The 15,179-nt window shown below is 45.3% G+C and overlaps 2 protein-coding genes across 4 annotated transcripts in view; one reads left to right on the top strand and one right to left on the bottom strand.

Annotated features, from left to right (window-relative positions):
* The window catches only part of D2HGDH (D-2-hydroxyglutarate dehydrogenase), a 49,693-nt gene extending 45,094 nt beyond the window's left edge, over positions 1–4,599 (bottom strand). Inside the window, exon 1 of the mRNA XM_068280604.1 lies at positions 4,488–4,599. The gene's annotated coding sequence lies outside the window, so the exon portion shown is untranslated. The remainder of the gene's footprint in view (positions 1–4,487) is intronic.
* A 44-nt stretch (positions 4,600–4,643) lies between these two features.
* DGKD (diacylglycerol kinase delta) overlaps positions 4,644–15,179 on the top strand; it is a 157,599-nt gene continuing 147,063 nt past the window's right edge. For 2 of the 3 annotated variants that reach the window (XM_068280598.1, XM_068280599.1), the window contains exon 1: positions 4,644–4,938. In XM_068280598.1, the coding sequence (XP_068136699.1) occupies positions 4,813–4,938 (126 nt within the window). In that variant the 5' untranslated portion in view covers positions 4,644–4,812. The remainder of the gene's footprint in view (positions 4,939–15,179) is intronic. The other variant, XM_068280597.1, reaches the window with a different exon arrangement.

Genomic DNA, 15,179 nt, shown 5'->3' with positions numbered 1-15,179 from the left:
AGTGCCCGACGACCGACGCAATAGAGAGGCAATACATTACCTGCTCCGCCGGCGCGACTGCCCCCGCTGCTTCTTCTCCGCTCTGGTCTCCGGCATGCTTCAGTTCCTCCTGCCCGGCAGGAAGTTTAAACAGTAGAGGGCGCTCTACTGTTTAAACTTCCTGCCGGGCAGGAAGAAGTAAAGCATGCCGGACCTGGAGACCAGAGCGGAGAAGACAGCGGAGACCTGGGGACTGGAGTCGCGCCGGCGGAGCAGGTAATGTATGCGTGTAGCGGGCGGGGGGAGCGGCGGCAGCACCACCACCACCACAACAGATTGTGAACGGTTTCAGGCTGAAATCGGTTCACAATCTGTTTGCAGTAAAGGTAGCCATACGATCCCTCTCTGATCAGAGAGGGATCTATCTGTTGGTCGAATCTGATGGCAAATCGACCAGTGTATGGCCACCTTAATGCTGGAAATACAGGATGAGTTTTTTTTTGGCAGATTTACATGTCCAATCGATTTTCTGATCAATTTCCATTCACTTCTATGAGAAAATCAAAATCAGATCAGACCTTTTGGAAATTATCTATCAAGCCATCTATCTGCCAAAAAAACTCATGGGCCCATATGCAATTCACTTTTTCTCCTGAGTTTTCTCCTTGTTGACATATTCACAACTTGACATAAAATGCCTTTTAAGCCACCAGCAAGCAAGAAAATGCTCAAAATAAATTAGATAGTACTATTTTCACCAACTTTTGGGTACTTTTTTCAACTCTAAAATGCTGAAAAGGTAGTTTAAAGGGAAGGTTCAGGGACTATCGAAAAAAAATAAAAATCCAAATCCACTTACCTGGGGCTTCCTCCAGCCCAAGGCAGGCAGGAGGTGCCCTCGGCACCACTCCGCAGGCTCCCGGTGGTCTCCGGTGGCATGCCCGACCTGGCCAGGCCGGCTGCCAGGTCGGGCTTCTTCTGCGCTCCAATCTGCGTGTCACTGGTGCGCGCTGACGGCATCTGACATCCTCTGGGCTGTACTGCGCAGGCGCATTAGTTCTGAGCCTTGCAGTCCCTCAACTGCAGTATTAGCTCTTTATTGGTCCTGTGCTTGTAATGATCACTTCTATAAATGCTTTGAATGATAATAATTATTAACAATTATTCCCCATTGTCCCCATTAACATTGTTCCTCCTCCCCTTCTTGCACCTCCAACTCTGTGTTTGGTGCGCCATATAAATTTTTATGTATAAAGTGCTTGGAAGGGCACCATGTAAAACTCATACCGGGGCCCATTGCTCCTTAGCTACGCCACTGGTAAAGCAGATCTCCGAGGAACTTAAAAAAATAATTTTTGCTCTACGTAAAAGATGGCCTAGGTTAAAGATTGCCAACACCCTGAAACTGAGCAGCAGCACGGTGGCCAAGACTATATAGCTGTTAAACAGGACAGGTTCCACTCAGAACATTCCTCACCTAGGTCGATCTTTGAAATTTGAGTGTATGTGCGCGGCGTCATATCCAGAGGTTGTCTTTTACAAATATATGTATGAGTGCTGGCAGCATGACTGCAGAGGTTGAAGGTGTAGGTGGCATCAGCCTGTCAGTGCTCAGGCCATATACTGCACACTGCATCACATTGGTTTGCAAGGCTGTTGTCCCAGAAGGAAGCTCCTTCTAAAGATCATAAACAAGAAAGCCTGCACGTTGCTGAAGACAAGCAAGCAAAGGACAAGGATTACTGTAACCATGTCTTGTGATCTGATGAGACCAGCTTATTTGGTTTACATGGTGTCAACATTGTGTGGTGGTAACCAAGTAAGGAGTACAGATAAGTGTTTCTTGCCTACAGTTAAGCATGGTGGTGGGAGTGTCATGGTTTGGGGCTGCATGAGTGCTGCCGGCACTGGGGAGCTACAGTTCATTGAGGGAAATCATGAATGCCAACATGTACTGTGATATACAGAAGCAGAGCATAATCCTCCCCTCAGGAAACTGGTCCAACATAACAACTCCAAACACACCTCCAAGATGACCACTGCCTTGCTAAAGAAACTGAGGGTATAGGTGGTGGACTGGCCAAGCATGTCTCCTACTGAGCATCTGTAGGGCATCCTGAAACGGAAGGTCACCAACATTTACCAACTTCATCATTAAGGAGTGGAAGATTCCAGTGGCAGCCTGTGAAGCATTAGTGAACTTTATCCCCAATCGAGTTAAGGCAGTGCTGGAAAATAATGGTGGGCACACACAAAATGGATACTCTGCGCACTATTTTGACATTTTGGGGGTGACTCACATTTGTTGACAGCGGTTTAGGCCCCGTTCACATCATCAAACACAGATGGCCATGCATTTGGAACGCAACGCAAACGAACGCACGCCATCCGCGTTTGTATGCGTTGCGTGGCTGATCCCATTCACTGAAAGTGAATGGGTCAGTCGCGCGTTTTGGGAAAAATTGCATGGCGCATGCGTTCTCGGACCGCACTGGTCCGGAACGCATGCAGTGTAAACATCAGACAGTGCAGTCTATGCACTGTCTGATGTCGTGTGTGTCTGCCTCCTGCACGCGTTGCCGAAATCCAGACGGCAACGCGTGCAGTGTGAATGGCCCCTTAGACATTTAAGTGACACTGAAGTGAAAAAAAAAACCCTTATGATATAACGAATTGTAAATAAAGACTCGGTCGGTTGCTGTGCACAATAATTATATCAAAGCACTACAGTTTTCAACAGGTTTGCAGATCGGTGCCATTAATAAAACATTTTACATATATTTTAGCTCAGGTAACAAGAGTTGTTCTAGAGAGCATTAAAGTGTACCTGAGATGAAAGGAGGGAAAAGTTTAATATACACCTGGGGCTTCCTCCAGTCCCCTCCATGTAGATCACTCCATCGCAGCTGTCCAAAGCCTCCTGGATCATCCGGTAGCAGCCCCGTTATCTTCGGCCAGTAAGTGCAGGACGGGAGTGTGGCCAAGCACGCTCCCCTGTCTCTCCTGCAGCTGAGAGCATTCTACGCCTGTGCAGGACGGGAGTGTGGCTGGGCCGCACATGCGCAGTACGCCTGACTGGCTGAAAAGAACGGGGCTGCTACCAGAGGATCCAAGAGGCGTTAGGCGGCAGCGAGGGAGCGCTATGCATGGAGGGGGCTGGTGGAAGCCCCGGGTATGTATAAAACTTTTCCCTCCTTTCGTCTCAGGTTTACTTTATTGCCCCATGCATCTAGCAATGTATGGGTAAATTCAACCAAGAGACAGATCTCTCTCTGATCACATGTGATCTGTTGGCTGCCCATACACCGCAGGCTGATTCCTGATCAATTTCAGCATGAAATATCTCAGGAATATGCCTTGTGATGCTGCATTCGCCGCTACCTCCCTAATGTAAATGTCCCCCCCATACATGTGCCGATCCATCTTCCTTCTTGCCTCATGCGCTATATACCGGTATCCATGTGGGGTGGCAATGCAGAAGATGGATGAGCATCGTGGAGGTGACAGCAGACAGGTAAAGTATTTTAACGCACAGGTACATTTACATTTGGGGGGGTCAGCGCTGGGGGTTCTGTCACATTCTTTTCTTGTCCCAATTTTGCACACCATTACCAGTTTTGGGCTAGAACTGGTTGAGGCCTCTTTTACACCTAAGCGGTGCAGTGATGGTGCAAGGGAGCCTGCTGCAGCATCACGACACTGCAGAAATCAGTATACATATGAGGCTGCACAATAGACGACGGCAGTAGTCATATGCATAGAACCCCCCACAGTGGTGTACTCCATGCTGGGCAAGACATACATCATCAAGATTACTGTGTCGCCTATTGACTTGCATTGGTGCACAATCTGTGTGGTAGGCACGGATCGTGTGGCAACACGTTTCAGCCTTTGCGTCTATATTGTGGCAATTTGGATACTTCCCGTGCACCGCACCATGTTTACAAGTCTCTATAGACTTTTATGGCCCTTGTGGCAGGGATGCTGCATGCTAGTGTAAAAGGGGCCCGAGTTGTCAATCGGGCATGCTTGTGGCAACACCAATTTTCATCCGATTCGATAATAAATATCTAATCGGATGGTCCATTGGCCACCAAATCGCTAGATGCATGGCCACCTTTCAGTGCTAAGGAGCTATGGGCCGCAGTATGAGTTTTACATGGGGCCCCCTCAAAGCACTCTAAACAGAACAATTGATTTTGAGCACCAAAAGCTGCCAAGGACAGCCAGTGTCAAAGATATGTAATCAGGCGAGAACTAATAACATATCTAGAGGTGAATATTATATAACCACAATGAAGAGCAAATACAGCACATGAAGGAGGGCCCCTCTGGTCCAGGGGCTCGGTGCAGTCACAACACCTGCACCCACTATTGTTACACCATTGCCACCTTTACTGTTTCTTCACCTAATTGATTATGTTCACTTTTCTGTGTTCTCCTATGAGAATTAACTGATCATCTCTAGAGCTGGAGAAGCAGTTTGGGCAAATATCACGTTAAATTACCTGTACCTATATTCATTAAATTGCGAATACAGCAGCTAGCCAGACAGTGGAAGACAGCCAAGGAGCCAGTGCAATTTATAATAGACCTGATAACGTGACTTCCGGTAGATGCAGCATTCCAGCCAGGACAAGGAAGATGACAAAGCAGAGCATTGTGGGAGGTTTAATTCTTTCCCCAGGCGCTGCACCGATTCACCAGTAGCTGGCGCTGTGCCCATGCTTGCTGTGGGTCTCGGCTACCAGCAGATGTCGCTGTTTCCCCAGATGCTCCCGGTCCCCTGCTGCTGGCCCTGTGTGTGTCCATGTCCCCGGCTTGCGGCTGCTGATGGCGGCCTCCCTGGCTGCGGCGGATTCCGGGGCCCCGGCCGAGGATTCATCGGACAGCGAGCCGGAGCCCGAGCCGCAGAAGCTCAGCCGGAAGGTGTCTACTTCAGGCCAGATCAAGAGGAAGGTGAGGGAGGGGCGGCGGGGACAGGAGGTGGCAGCAGACATGGATAACCTGCGGCCCTCCAGCTGTTGAGGAACTACAAATGTCAGCATGCCAGAAGAGCATGCGAGCCGTGCAGCATGCTGAGAGTTGCAGTGCAGCCGGAGGGGAAAGCTTGCGCAGTGCCGCAGGATTGCGGAGTCAGGGGACAGAGAGGCCATGGCAGTGATGTGGGGCGGGGGAGACAGGGATGTCTGTCCACAGGCAATGCTGCATGATCCCAGCACGGACAGGCCACCACCGGGGGAGGTCACAGGGGGACACTGGCGGCCACCTGGGGTCCTGACAGCCATCCCTGTATGGTCCACTCACCCAGGCTGCAGGGACATGCCCACTTGTGAAGTCTCTTCCTTCTCTGGAAATGCCCGTTGGGGATGCCATTCATTCTTACTGTGATAGCTCTCTGTATATCCTTTTGATCATCACTTATGTTGTTATTGCATTTTGGTTACATTTTTGACCATCAATTATGATGTTTTGTTAAACATGCGAATTCTTGCTCAATAGGAAATGGAAGTGACAAATGCCAAATCAAAGGCAGAAGATGCCTCTCAGCTGACAGTTACATTTACATAGCTGCTGCTGTCCTTGATTCAGCTAATGTCATTCCTGTTTACATTGAAATAAAGTGGTGTGTGGGCAGCACGGAGGCGTAGTGGATAGTACTCTTGTCTTGCAGCGCTGGGTCCCAGCCAGGGCACTATCTTCACGGACTTTGTATGTTCTCCCCGTGTCTGCGTGGGTTTCTTCCGGGCACTTTGGTTTCCCACATCCAAAAAAAAAACATACAGGTAAATAAATTCAGCTTCCCCCTAAGTTGGCCCTAGACTACAATGACAATATGACCATGGTAGGGATTAGACTGACTGTGGGCTCCTCTGAGGTACAGTTAGTGACAAGACTATACTGTATGTATACACTGTAAAACAGCACACAAATATTAATATTAGACTAGATGCAAATTCCAGTTTGATTTGAACTGATATTTGCACGAACAGCAAAATCTAATTTTCCAGAAGTTTCCAAATATGTATATTTTGCCTTATGCAAGGTTTCTTTTTGTATTATGGAAATTCTGGTTCAAGTCAAACTGAAATTTGCATAGTCATTTTATACAACAACAGTGTGAATTGATGGTAGTCTGCAGTGGACAGGCTAAAAAAAAAGTGATTAACCTTATGTGAATAGTTTTATTATATTATTGTACTTGTACGCATTCACCATGATGTTCAGTTCTGAGGTCTGTCCTTAGGACCTAAAGAAGGTTATGGAGTAGTTAGTGAGGAAAGTTGACACCCATTGCCCCAGGGGAACAAACACAGAGAGGTGTCATGTGTTTTGTCCCATTGCTGAGATTCTGAACAGTGTAGGTGATGATTATACTAGGTTAATAGTGGTGTGCTTATTTAATGTTTTATCAGAATTACTGTGGCCTGAAATTGAATTTTTTTCTGGGTGGTAAGTTCTGCAAACAAGACCTGCCTCTCATTTACGTGCAAAAATTTGCAGCAGTTGTCATAAGACTGCCACTATTTTCAGGACATAGCAGGTATTTCAGGGCATTGTGGAACACTAAGGGTGCCATACATTGCTTGATATTGCGGGTCGATAAGCCTTCTGATTTAGTAATTGTATTGAATTGGTAGAGAATTGGTGCAGCAACATGGCCATCTGATTGATCTAGCATTTGATTTCCAGTTGAAATCCATTTAATAGATCGACTAGGAATGATGGGAAATCTTGGTCGTTAGGGCTCGATTTGGGAGGGGGTGTGGTGGGGTATTAATGGCATTCGATATTGCAATGACCAACGGACCCCTGCCCGGTGTCCCCCAAAATGTATGTGTCCCTTGCCTGTGCCTGGTGTTACAGGCTCACCTGTCTACTGGCACGAATCCTGTCATTTGGTGTATGGTGCCTGCTCCACACAACACTGGCACATGTAGTGATGCTAGAATGATTTCCAATACATTATACTGAAATGCAGTGTGTGGCCAGGCAATAGAGCCCTCTCTGGTCAGATTTCAACTAAGGGCCCATTCACACTTGTGCGTTGTCAGCGATTTCAGCATTGCTGAAAATCGCTAGCGGTTTAAAAAAACTTGTGTACAATGAAAGTATATTGAAGTGTTCTCATCTACGCAATTTGCTGAAATGCAAACTCGTAGCCTGCAGTGTTTTCTGAGCGATTTTGCAGGCTTATATTGAACTAGAAATCGCAAAATGCTAATCACTGGAAAAACGCTTTCTATACTGTGAAAAATCGCTGGGAAATCACTAGGAAAAACGCCAGAAAATCGCTCAATGTTTGCGTTTAGCGATTTCTAGTGTGAATGGGGCCTCCTAGTCGATCTGGTGGTACATCTATGTATGGACACATTTAGACATAAATCACTAGAGGTAGGCATTAGTTTTATAACTTTAGCTTGAACGTTGGCTGTTCAGCTTCCCCACAAAACTCAGAACGAACCACTGAAAACCAGAGTTTTGTTAGGAGTTGATCTTTTAGCAATCATTGTTTAAAGGGAAGGTCCAAGCAAAAAAAAAAATGAGTTTTACTTACCTGGGGCTTCTACCAGCCCCATGTAGCCATCCTGTGCCCTTGTAGTCACTCACTGCTGCTCCAGTCCCCCGCTGGCAGCTTTCTGACCTCGGAGGTCAGGGCCACATTGCATACATTTTTACGCATTCCAGCTAGTGCAGGAACAAAAATGTACGCGTTGCACCACTAACGCGTAAAAATGTATGCGTTAATGTTCCTGCACTAGCGAGAATGTGTAAAAATGTACGCAATTCGGCCCTGACCTCCGAGGTCAGAAAGCTGCCAGCGGGGGACTGGAGCAGCAGTGAGTGACTACGAGGGCACAGGATGGCTGCATGGGGCTGGTAGAAGCCCCAGGTAAGTGAAACTCATTTTTTTTTTTTTTGCTTGAACCTTCCCTTTAACATTTTTTATGACCTGCATAATTCAGGTGTGATATATGGGGAAAAAAATAAATAGAAACCTTTTCACTGGGAAGTAAGTGCATGCAGCGCTCTGATGATAAGAGTGTGACAAAGTGTGAGATCTGAGTAAAGAATTGTCACACATTACACAGACAACAGGATGCTCAGCTCTTTGAGAGAATGCAGCAGAGGGAAATAGGTCTGGTACAAAGATGAAAGGGTGAGATGCATGTAGCGCAGGATGGCAGAGGTAAGCCCTTTCTGTTGTGTCTCACATGGTGATGAGGTTTGCCCATAATAGATTTTCTTTTCTAAACTGGTTCTCTCAGTCACTGTTGATAGCTATGCTTCATTTTGCAGTACAACAACAATTGGGAGGTCATTTGAAATATGTTAAGTATGTTCAAATTGTGAACTGGTGCTAGCATCTTGGTGTATCTCATGTCTGTCTTTAGATTAGAGTGTTTTCTTTTTCATGGCCTTGTCCTTTCATTTTCCATGCAAAAGGAAGTGCTGTTTAGTGTTTAAAACGAATCTCAAATGAGCTAATTGTTTGCTTGCTTTCATGCTGCATGGATGACCGGTACACTTTAGTGGAGATTTCTGTGATGTCTTATTGGATTGTGTGTTGAGCAGGAATACCATTTGTAATGTACTGTATAATTAGCAGCAGCTATAATTTCCAGGTCAGGCTGTCTGAGGCAGGGGTCATACTTGAGTAAATCAGAAGCGTTTTGCTGTAGACCAAATACGCATGCAGAATCGCATATAATGAATGTCTGTGGTGCTGCTTCGTTTTCCGAAGATATATGTGATTCCGCATAGCGGTAGAAAAAAAAAATACAACCTGCACTACTTTCTCGCACAACGCAGGCAGTTTTTCATAGAAATCAAATGCTCATCAAATCGTACAATTGTGCGGCAAAATGCTTGCGGGGAAATGTTTGCGATTCCTGCAAATGCAAGTGCGATCTCTCCCTTACTGCATGCAGCTTCCGAGACACTCAAGCAGGTGAGGATCCCCACTGTGAGGTGAACACCTTGGAGCTGTTATGTAACTTCTATGTTAACCTCCCTGGTGGTAACCCTGAGAAAGGCTCGAGGTGGAAAAATGAAGCCGGGAGCAGAAATCAGAGTCTGACTCGGGGTAGCCACCGGGAGGTCTATGCAGAGCCTGAAGCGCAGCGGGCATTTCAACATGCCTCCCCCGGGGTCTAGATGCTGGCCGCCGATCTTCTGGTTCTTGGGTGCACTCCAGATTGTCATCATGATGGCAGACAACGATCTCACTGTAAGGTTACAGCACCTCCTAGAGGATGGATGGAGAATTGCAATGCTGGATCCTAGTGCTGCTACAGGTCTCAATGTATGATTTTTTCCCCCTGGTTTTAGGGTCTAAAAGTTTGTAAAAAAAATTGCACAGCTTTTAGACCCTAAAATCCAGAAATAGTCATACCGCCAGGGAGGGTAAGCTATGTACACCACAGTATATATTGATCACTGTAGATGACAGATTTCCCACGATCAATATAAGGAACAGATGTTCTGCTTAGCTTTCTGCCAAGCAGCTTATTGAGTTAGTCGAGCATTTCCCACTGCAACTCATGGCAGGAACAACAACAACAGTAATTGGCTAAGTATCATCCCACTCAGCGGATCGCTGGAGAAAAGGCTAGCGGCATCAGGAATTACCTGAACTCCAATGAGATTATAACTGCTTCAGCAAGGAGCCAGTACAGCCATAGGCATGGGCAGCTTCCAGCAAAGAAGTATCCGTGACAGGCTCTCTTTGTAAAGAGGGTGATGGCTGACACATGACAAGCACTTTGTGCTGCTGAGATTTCGCACTTTATGCACTATGGCAGTGCAGGCTTTTGCATTAGGCTTGCTTATGTCAGTATTTTAAATAAGCCAATTATCTTAATGCACCTGAGCTTTCAACTAAGTGATTTCTTTTTTCTCCCATTTAATTATAGTGCTGATCTGCCTGTGTGCTGTACGTGGGCAGTAATGTCTGTTGGCATTGATGCTGCTGTAGTCTTTGTTCTCCGTGAGGTTAGACATCTGAAGCACACGGATGTTTGTAGGAGCTAAAAGGGATGAGGGAACCCCAGATGTTCTTCAGCCCCCGAGAGCTCTGCATTTGTTAACTGAAAGATAGATTATAAACATGCCAGAGCCCCCCAGAAGTCGTCTGCTTTCCAACTATGTGTTGGCTTTCTTGTTTTCCCCAAGAGAAGACAACAGGTGCTCAGCACTCCAGTCCTGCCGGCATTCCTGGCAGAGGAAGTGGAAGGATTTATCAGGCGAGGATGTGCCAGGATCAGACACGTTTCTAGTGCAGATCAAGCTGCTCTGTGAGCAGCAAAGCGTGTGTGATGGTTTCGCTGTAACTGATTTACATGCTTGGAAAACATAAGTGATAAAACAATAATGAACTAGATTTTTTTTCCCCTTAAATAGTCGTTATTGGGTGGCAAAGGCTTGCAGCCTTCACCTGGGTCACATCAGAACATAGTTGCGATACCATAAAGATATTAAAGTGACACTGAAGTGTAAAAAACTTTCTTATTGTATGTGTAGTACGGATAATGAATAGAACATTAGTTGCAAAGAAGTCTCTCGTATTTTTATTTTATTTCATAACATTGCATCATTTTGTCATATCTGCAGTTTACAAACTACACTATGGGGTTGATTCGCTATAACAAATAGCATGCATTATCAGAGTTAACACATCTTATCAGCAGTGGCTGAATAGAGTACTGGTTAAGGGCTCTGCCTTTGACATGGGAGACCAGGGTTCGATCCTGGCTAGGGTCAGTACCTATTCAGTAAGGAGTTCAAGGCAAGACTCCCTAACACTACAGGATGGCCTCTTGAGCGCGTCCTTAGTGGCTGCAGCTCTGGAGCGCTTTGAGTCCAACAGAAGAAAAGCGCTATACAAATGTTCATATTATTATTATTATTATTATTATATTATTGTTATCAGAGTTAGCATGCCTTATCAGAGTACCATAGCAAGTGCTACGAACGTATGCCTGCTAACTGGCAATGACGAGAGCTCCACTTGTCCTGCTCTGAGCCCCTGCGGGTCCAATCACTTTAAATTACATTATCCCCGCACTTTGATTGGCCCAATAGGCTGCCTGTTACTTGACAGGAAACTTGACAGGCCGCCTATTGGTCCAATCAAAGTGTGGGGATAATGTAATTTAAAGTGATTGGACCCGCAGGGGCTCAGGGCAGTAGGAGTGGAGCTCTAGTCATTGTTATTAGCAGGCATAAGTTTGTAGCACCCGTTATGCTACTCTGATAAGGCATGTTGATGCTGATAAGGCATGTTAACTCTGATAAGGCACGCTATTTGTTATAGTGAATCAACCCCTATGTATTTTAAACTATGAAACAACTAATGACTCTTTGAACTTCCCTGCATTAAAACCTTATCTGAAACTGTCTTTCCCTGTTTCTTTGATGTATAAGTGCTTCAGAAAACAGAAATGTAGCACTCAAGTTGGGTCGGAGAGCTCAGAGAAGCTCTTTTGCATAGATAACAACTGACGTTTCTTAAAGAGAACCCCAGGTGGGGTTCTGACAATGCCATCCACATACAGAGGCTGAGTCTGCCTATACAGCCCAGCCTCTGTTGCTATCCAGTTCCCCCCTAAGCCCCCCCCTCCTGCGCTCTGCTATCCCCCATAAATCACACCTCTGTACTGTCAATCTCGTCGCTCCCCCGCCTCCTGCATAGCTCCGGTCCCCGCCCGCGTCCCTTCCCTCCAATCAGCGGGGAGAGAAGGGACGCGGGCGGGGACCGGAGCTATGCAGGAGGCGGGGGGAGCGCCGAGACTGACAGTACATAGGTAAAATTCTATTCTACAAGTGCGCAGGTGATAAAAATATACTATAAAATTTTTTTATCTATAATGAATATAATGATGTTTTATTGTAAGCAAAAAGCAGAACCAATCCTCACATGCTCTACCCACAAAAACACACTACGCATACATTCATGGGAAGTGGTGTCCTGCATAAAAAGTAGATAAAAAGATAAGCCACAAAAAAGTAGTAGTACATAGACATAGACATAGACATAGACACGCTGCGTGTCTACAGCGCGACTGTGATTTATGGGGGACAGCAGAGCACAGGGGGGGGGGGGGCTTAGGGGGGATCTGGATAGCAACAGAGGCTGGGCTGTATAGGCAGACCCAGCCTCTGTATGTGTATAGCATTGTCAGAACCCCACCTCAGGTTCTCTTTAACTGTTCCTGTACTGGAAACAATATGAGACTCTGTTCTTCACTACTAATGTTGTATTTCTTAGCTGTACTACACACACAATTCATTATTTCATAAGGTTATTTTCACTTCAGATTCCTTTTAAATTAACAAGTGTATGACTGCAATAACTTGCAGCATCCACAGTGAGAGAAGATTTGGGGCTGTTACGTAATTATTACAGCTGATTTCTTGCTGTGAGGTACAAGAACACTTCACTCACATTTCAGCAACCCCCATTATGTTGTCACGCATTGCAAACTTTTGGCACCTGATAGCAGGCAGTGGGTGTAAAACTCAGGCCAGGTTTGCTGTAACACCATCCCCAGCATTCTCCACAGCTCAACATAATAAATCCAGCCAATCCATGGCTATATGTGTTTTGTCCAACTGTTGTCAGTGGAGCTGGCGCCAGTACCTGCCGACCGCTCCACACCGATTGGCGTGAACGCATCGGCAGCCCCAGGACCACTCCTCGCCGATTGTCGTGAATGGTTTCCTATGGGACTTGCAGGAGAGCGCGTGTGCGCTGATGCACACACATTTCCACTCCGTCTTCAGCCTCCCAGCGGCGATCGCTGTCTAATAATCCTGTACATCGCTGCGATCTTAGGCAGAGCTGTACTGAGGACACAGGAAAGTGATCAGGTGTCATAGGCTGAAGCCTATGACAGCTTATCACACTGATTGTCTGTCTTGTCTGGCGGGAGAGGGAGGGGGGAATAAAAAATGAGCAAATTTATTCACAATTAAATACAATAAATATTTATTAAAAAAAAAAAAAGACATAGGGGGCGATCAGACCCCACCAACACAGAGCTCTGTTGGTGAGGAAAAAGGGGGGAGGGGGAATCAATTGTGTGCCAAGTTGTGCGGCCCTGCAGCGAGGCCTTAAAGCTGAAGAGGCCCATTTAGTAAAAATGGCCTGGTCACTAGGGGGAGGGGGGTTTAACACCGTGGTCCTCAAGTGGTTAATGTGTCCACCTGGCAGATACATATATATATATATATATGTATATAATTTCACCTAGCGGCAAGGAACTGTACTTCATTCAGTGTGCATTCCTGAGGCAATACAATATCCTTAATGGCTAATTACACTTTTGTTATATGACAGCCATAAACATGGTTTGGATCTGCTCAGGGTGTTTTGTAATGTTATGTTATTGATTGAAAGGGTTCATTGTCCTCCTCATTTGCAGCAAGTTTTGTATTTCTATTACTGACTGTAAAATCAAATTGCCATGGCAACTGCGCCTCTTTATAGTAAAAAGTGCCCAGAAATGCCCGACTTGTTGCATGAGTTGCACAGAGCAAGGCGCCCTTGCTTCTCTTTCTGCTCTGATGCTACCGATGGGATTTTTTTGCCAAAAATTCTTTTGGAATTGCTTTAAAAGGACACCTGAAGTGGCTTTTGAAGAAAAGTTAAGATATTTACCTCAGTAGTGGGAAGTCTCTTGATAGTCTAGAGGCTTCCCAGAATAGCTTACAGCCCACTTTTCCGGTGCAGTGTCCATCTATAACTATTCGAAAAAATCTGTTGAATAGCTATCTTATGGCCGTGAGTATGGCTGTGGACGAGTGCATCCAGCCTGGGCATGCGGGATTAACGTCCTTCGTATGCTCAGTAACATGAAGCGTGGAGAAGAAAAGCTGTGGATGAGCAGCTTGATTATATTAAGCATACATGAACCTTACTTGTACTTGCCTGGTCTGAATGTGTGGCCAGATGAGGAGGAACCCTAAACTGGAACGGTGGGTGTTGAAGGATCCAGTCTCTGGGCCAGCCAGAGGCTTTCAGCTACTGAAATGAGTAATCTAACTTTTTACTCCCCTCCCCACTTTAGGTTGGCTTTAATTTGTTTGTATAAAAAAACAATTTAGGTTTGCTATAAGAATATAGTAACTACTTTGAAACCAGTCAATGTGCATTCAGTTCATTTGTTGTATCAAATTTTCAATGACAAACTTCTCTTCTGAGGTGAAAAAAAACAGCATTAAAGTGGCTACGACACGTTTTATTTTGAGCCAGGCAGTCGGCAACCCATTCCTCTTGTGTGGTTGTCCTGGGTGACACCACGGTCTGTGTGAAGATCGTACTGACAAGTGGATGATTTTGCATGAATTGACATTTTAACAAACCAAGATTGTATTGAAGTTGAGGTAAAAACACCAGAAGGATCTTTTTGTGCAAGTTTACTGGATTCCTCCCACAAACAATTAATACAAAGTAGGCAAGCTGAAATGTAGTTTACTGTTATTCCTTGCATTATTTATTTATTGTAAGTATTTATATAGCGCTGACATATTATGTAGCGCTATAACTACAGGAAACGTTTGGTTGAAGTTATTGCTGCCAAAGGAGGTTCAACCAGTTATTAAATCCAAGGGTTCACATACCTTTTCCACCTGCTTTGCGGATGTTTACATGGTGTGTTCAGTAAAAACATGGAAACATTAAATTATTTGTGTGGTATTAGTTTAAGCAGACTGTGATTGTCTATTGTTGTGACTTAGATGAGCAGATCACATCTTATGACCAATTTGTGCAGAAATCCATATAATTCCAAAGGGTTCACATACTTTTTATTGCTACTGTAGATAGCTCAGCTTTGGTAGGTGTAGTGTAGGTGTGAGGGATGCCTAAATTCGGTAACTTATTGGCAGGGAAAAGGCACAATACAATATAAAACATTTTAAATATTAAATGAAGGTAGAGTTGCTTACTTCCTCAAGGATAACAAAGCAGTCTCTAGTAAATGGTAGGTAGACCTTTATCCACAATATATTTCACTGGTCACACTTGACTTCCTCAGGTTAAAAAGTCTACCCGAATCCTTCAGGTTAAAAAGACAAGACAAATAACATTTTATATTGTTCTTTTCTCCTGCCGGACTCAAAGCGCTTGAGCTGCAGCAGTGCAGTGTTAGGGAGTCTGGACCAAGGACTCTTTACTTAATAGGTGCAGACTTACT

Source organism: Hyperolius riggenbachi, chromosome 4 (genome assembly GCF_040937935.1).
Source record: "Hyperolius riggenbachi isolate aHypRig1 chromosome 4, aHypRig1.pri, whole genome shotgun sequence".
Lineage (NCBI taxonomy): Eukaryota > Metazoa > Chordata > Amphibia > Anura > Hyperoliidae > Hyperolius > Hyperolius riggenbachi.
Note: the sequence above shows the minus strand (reverse complement) of the source record. Positions and strands in the feature narration are given on the sequence as shown.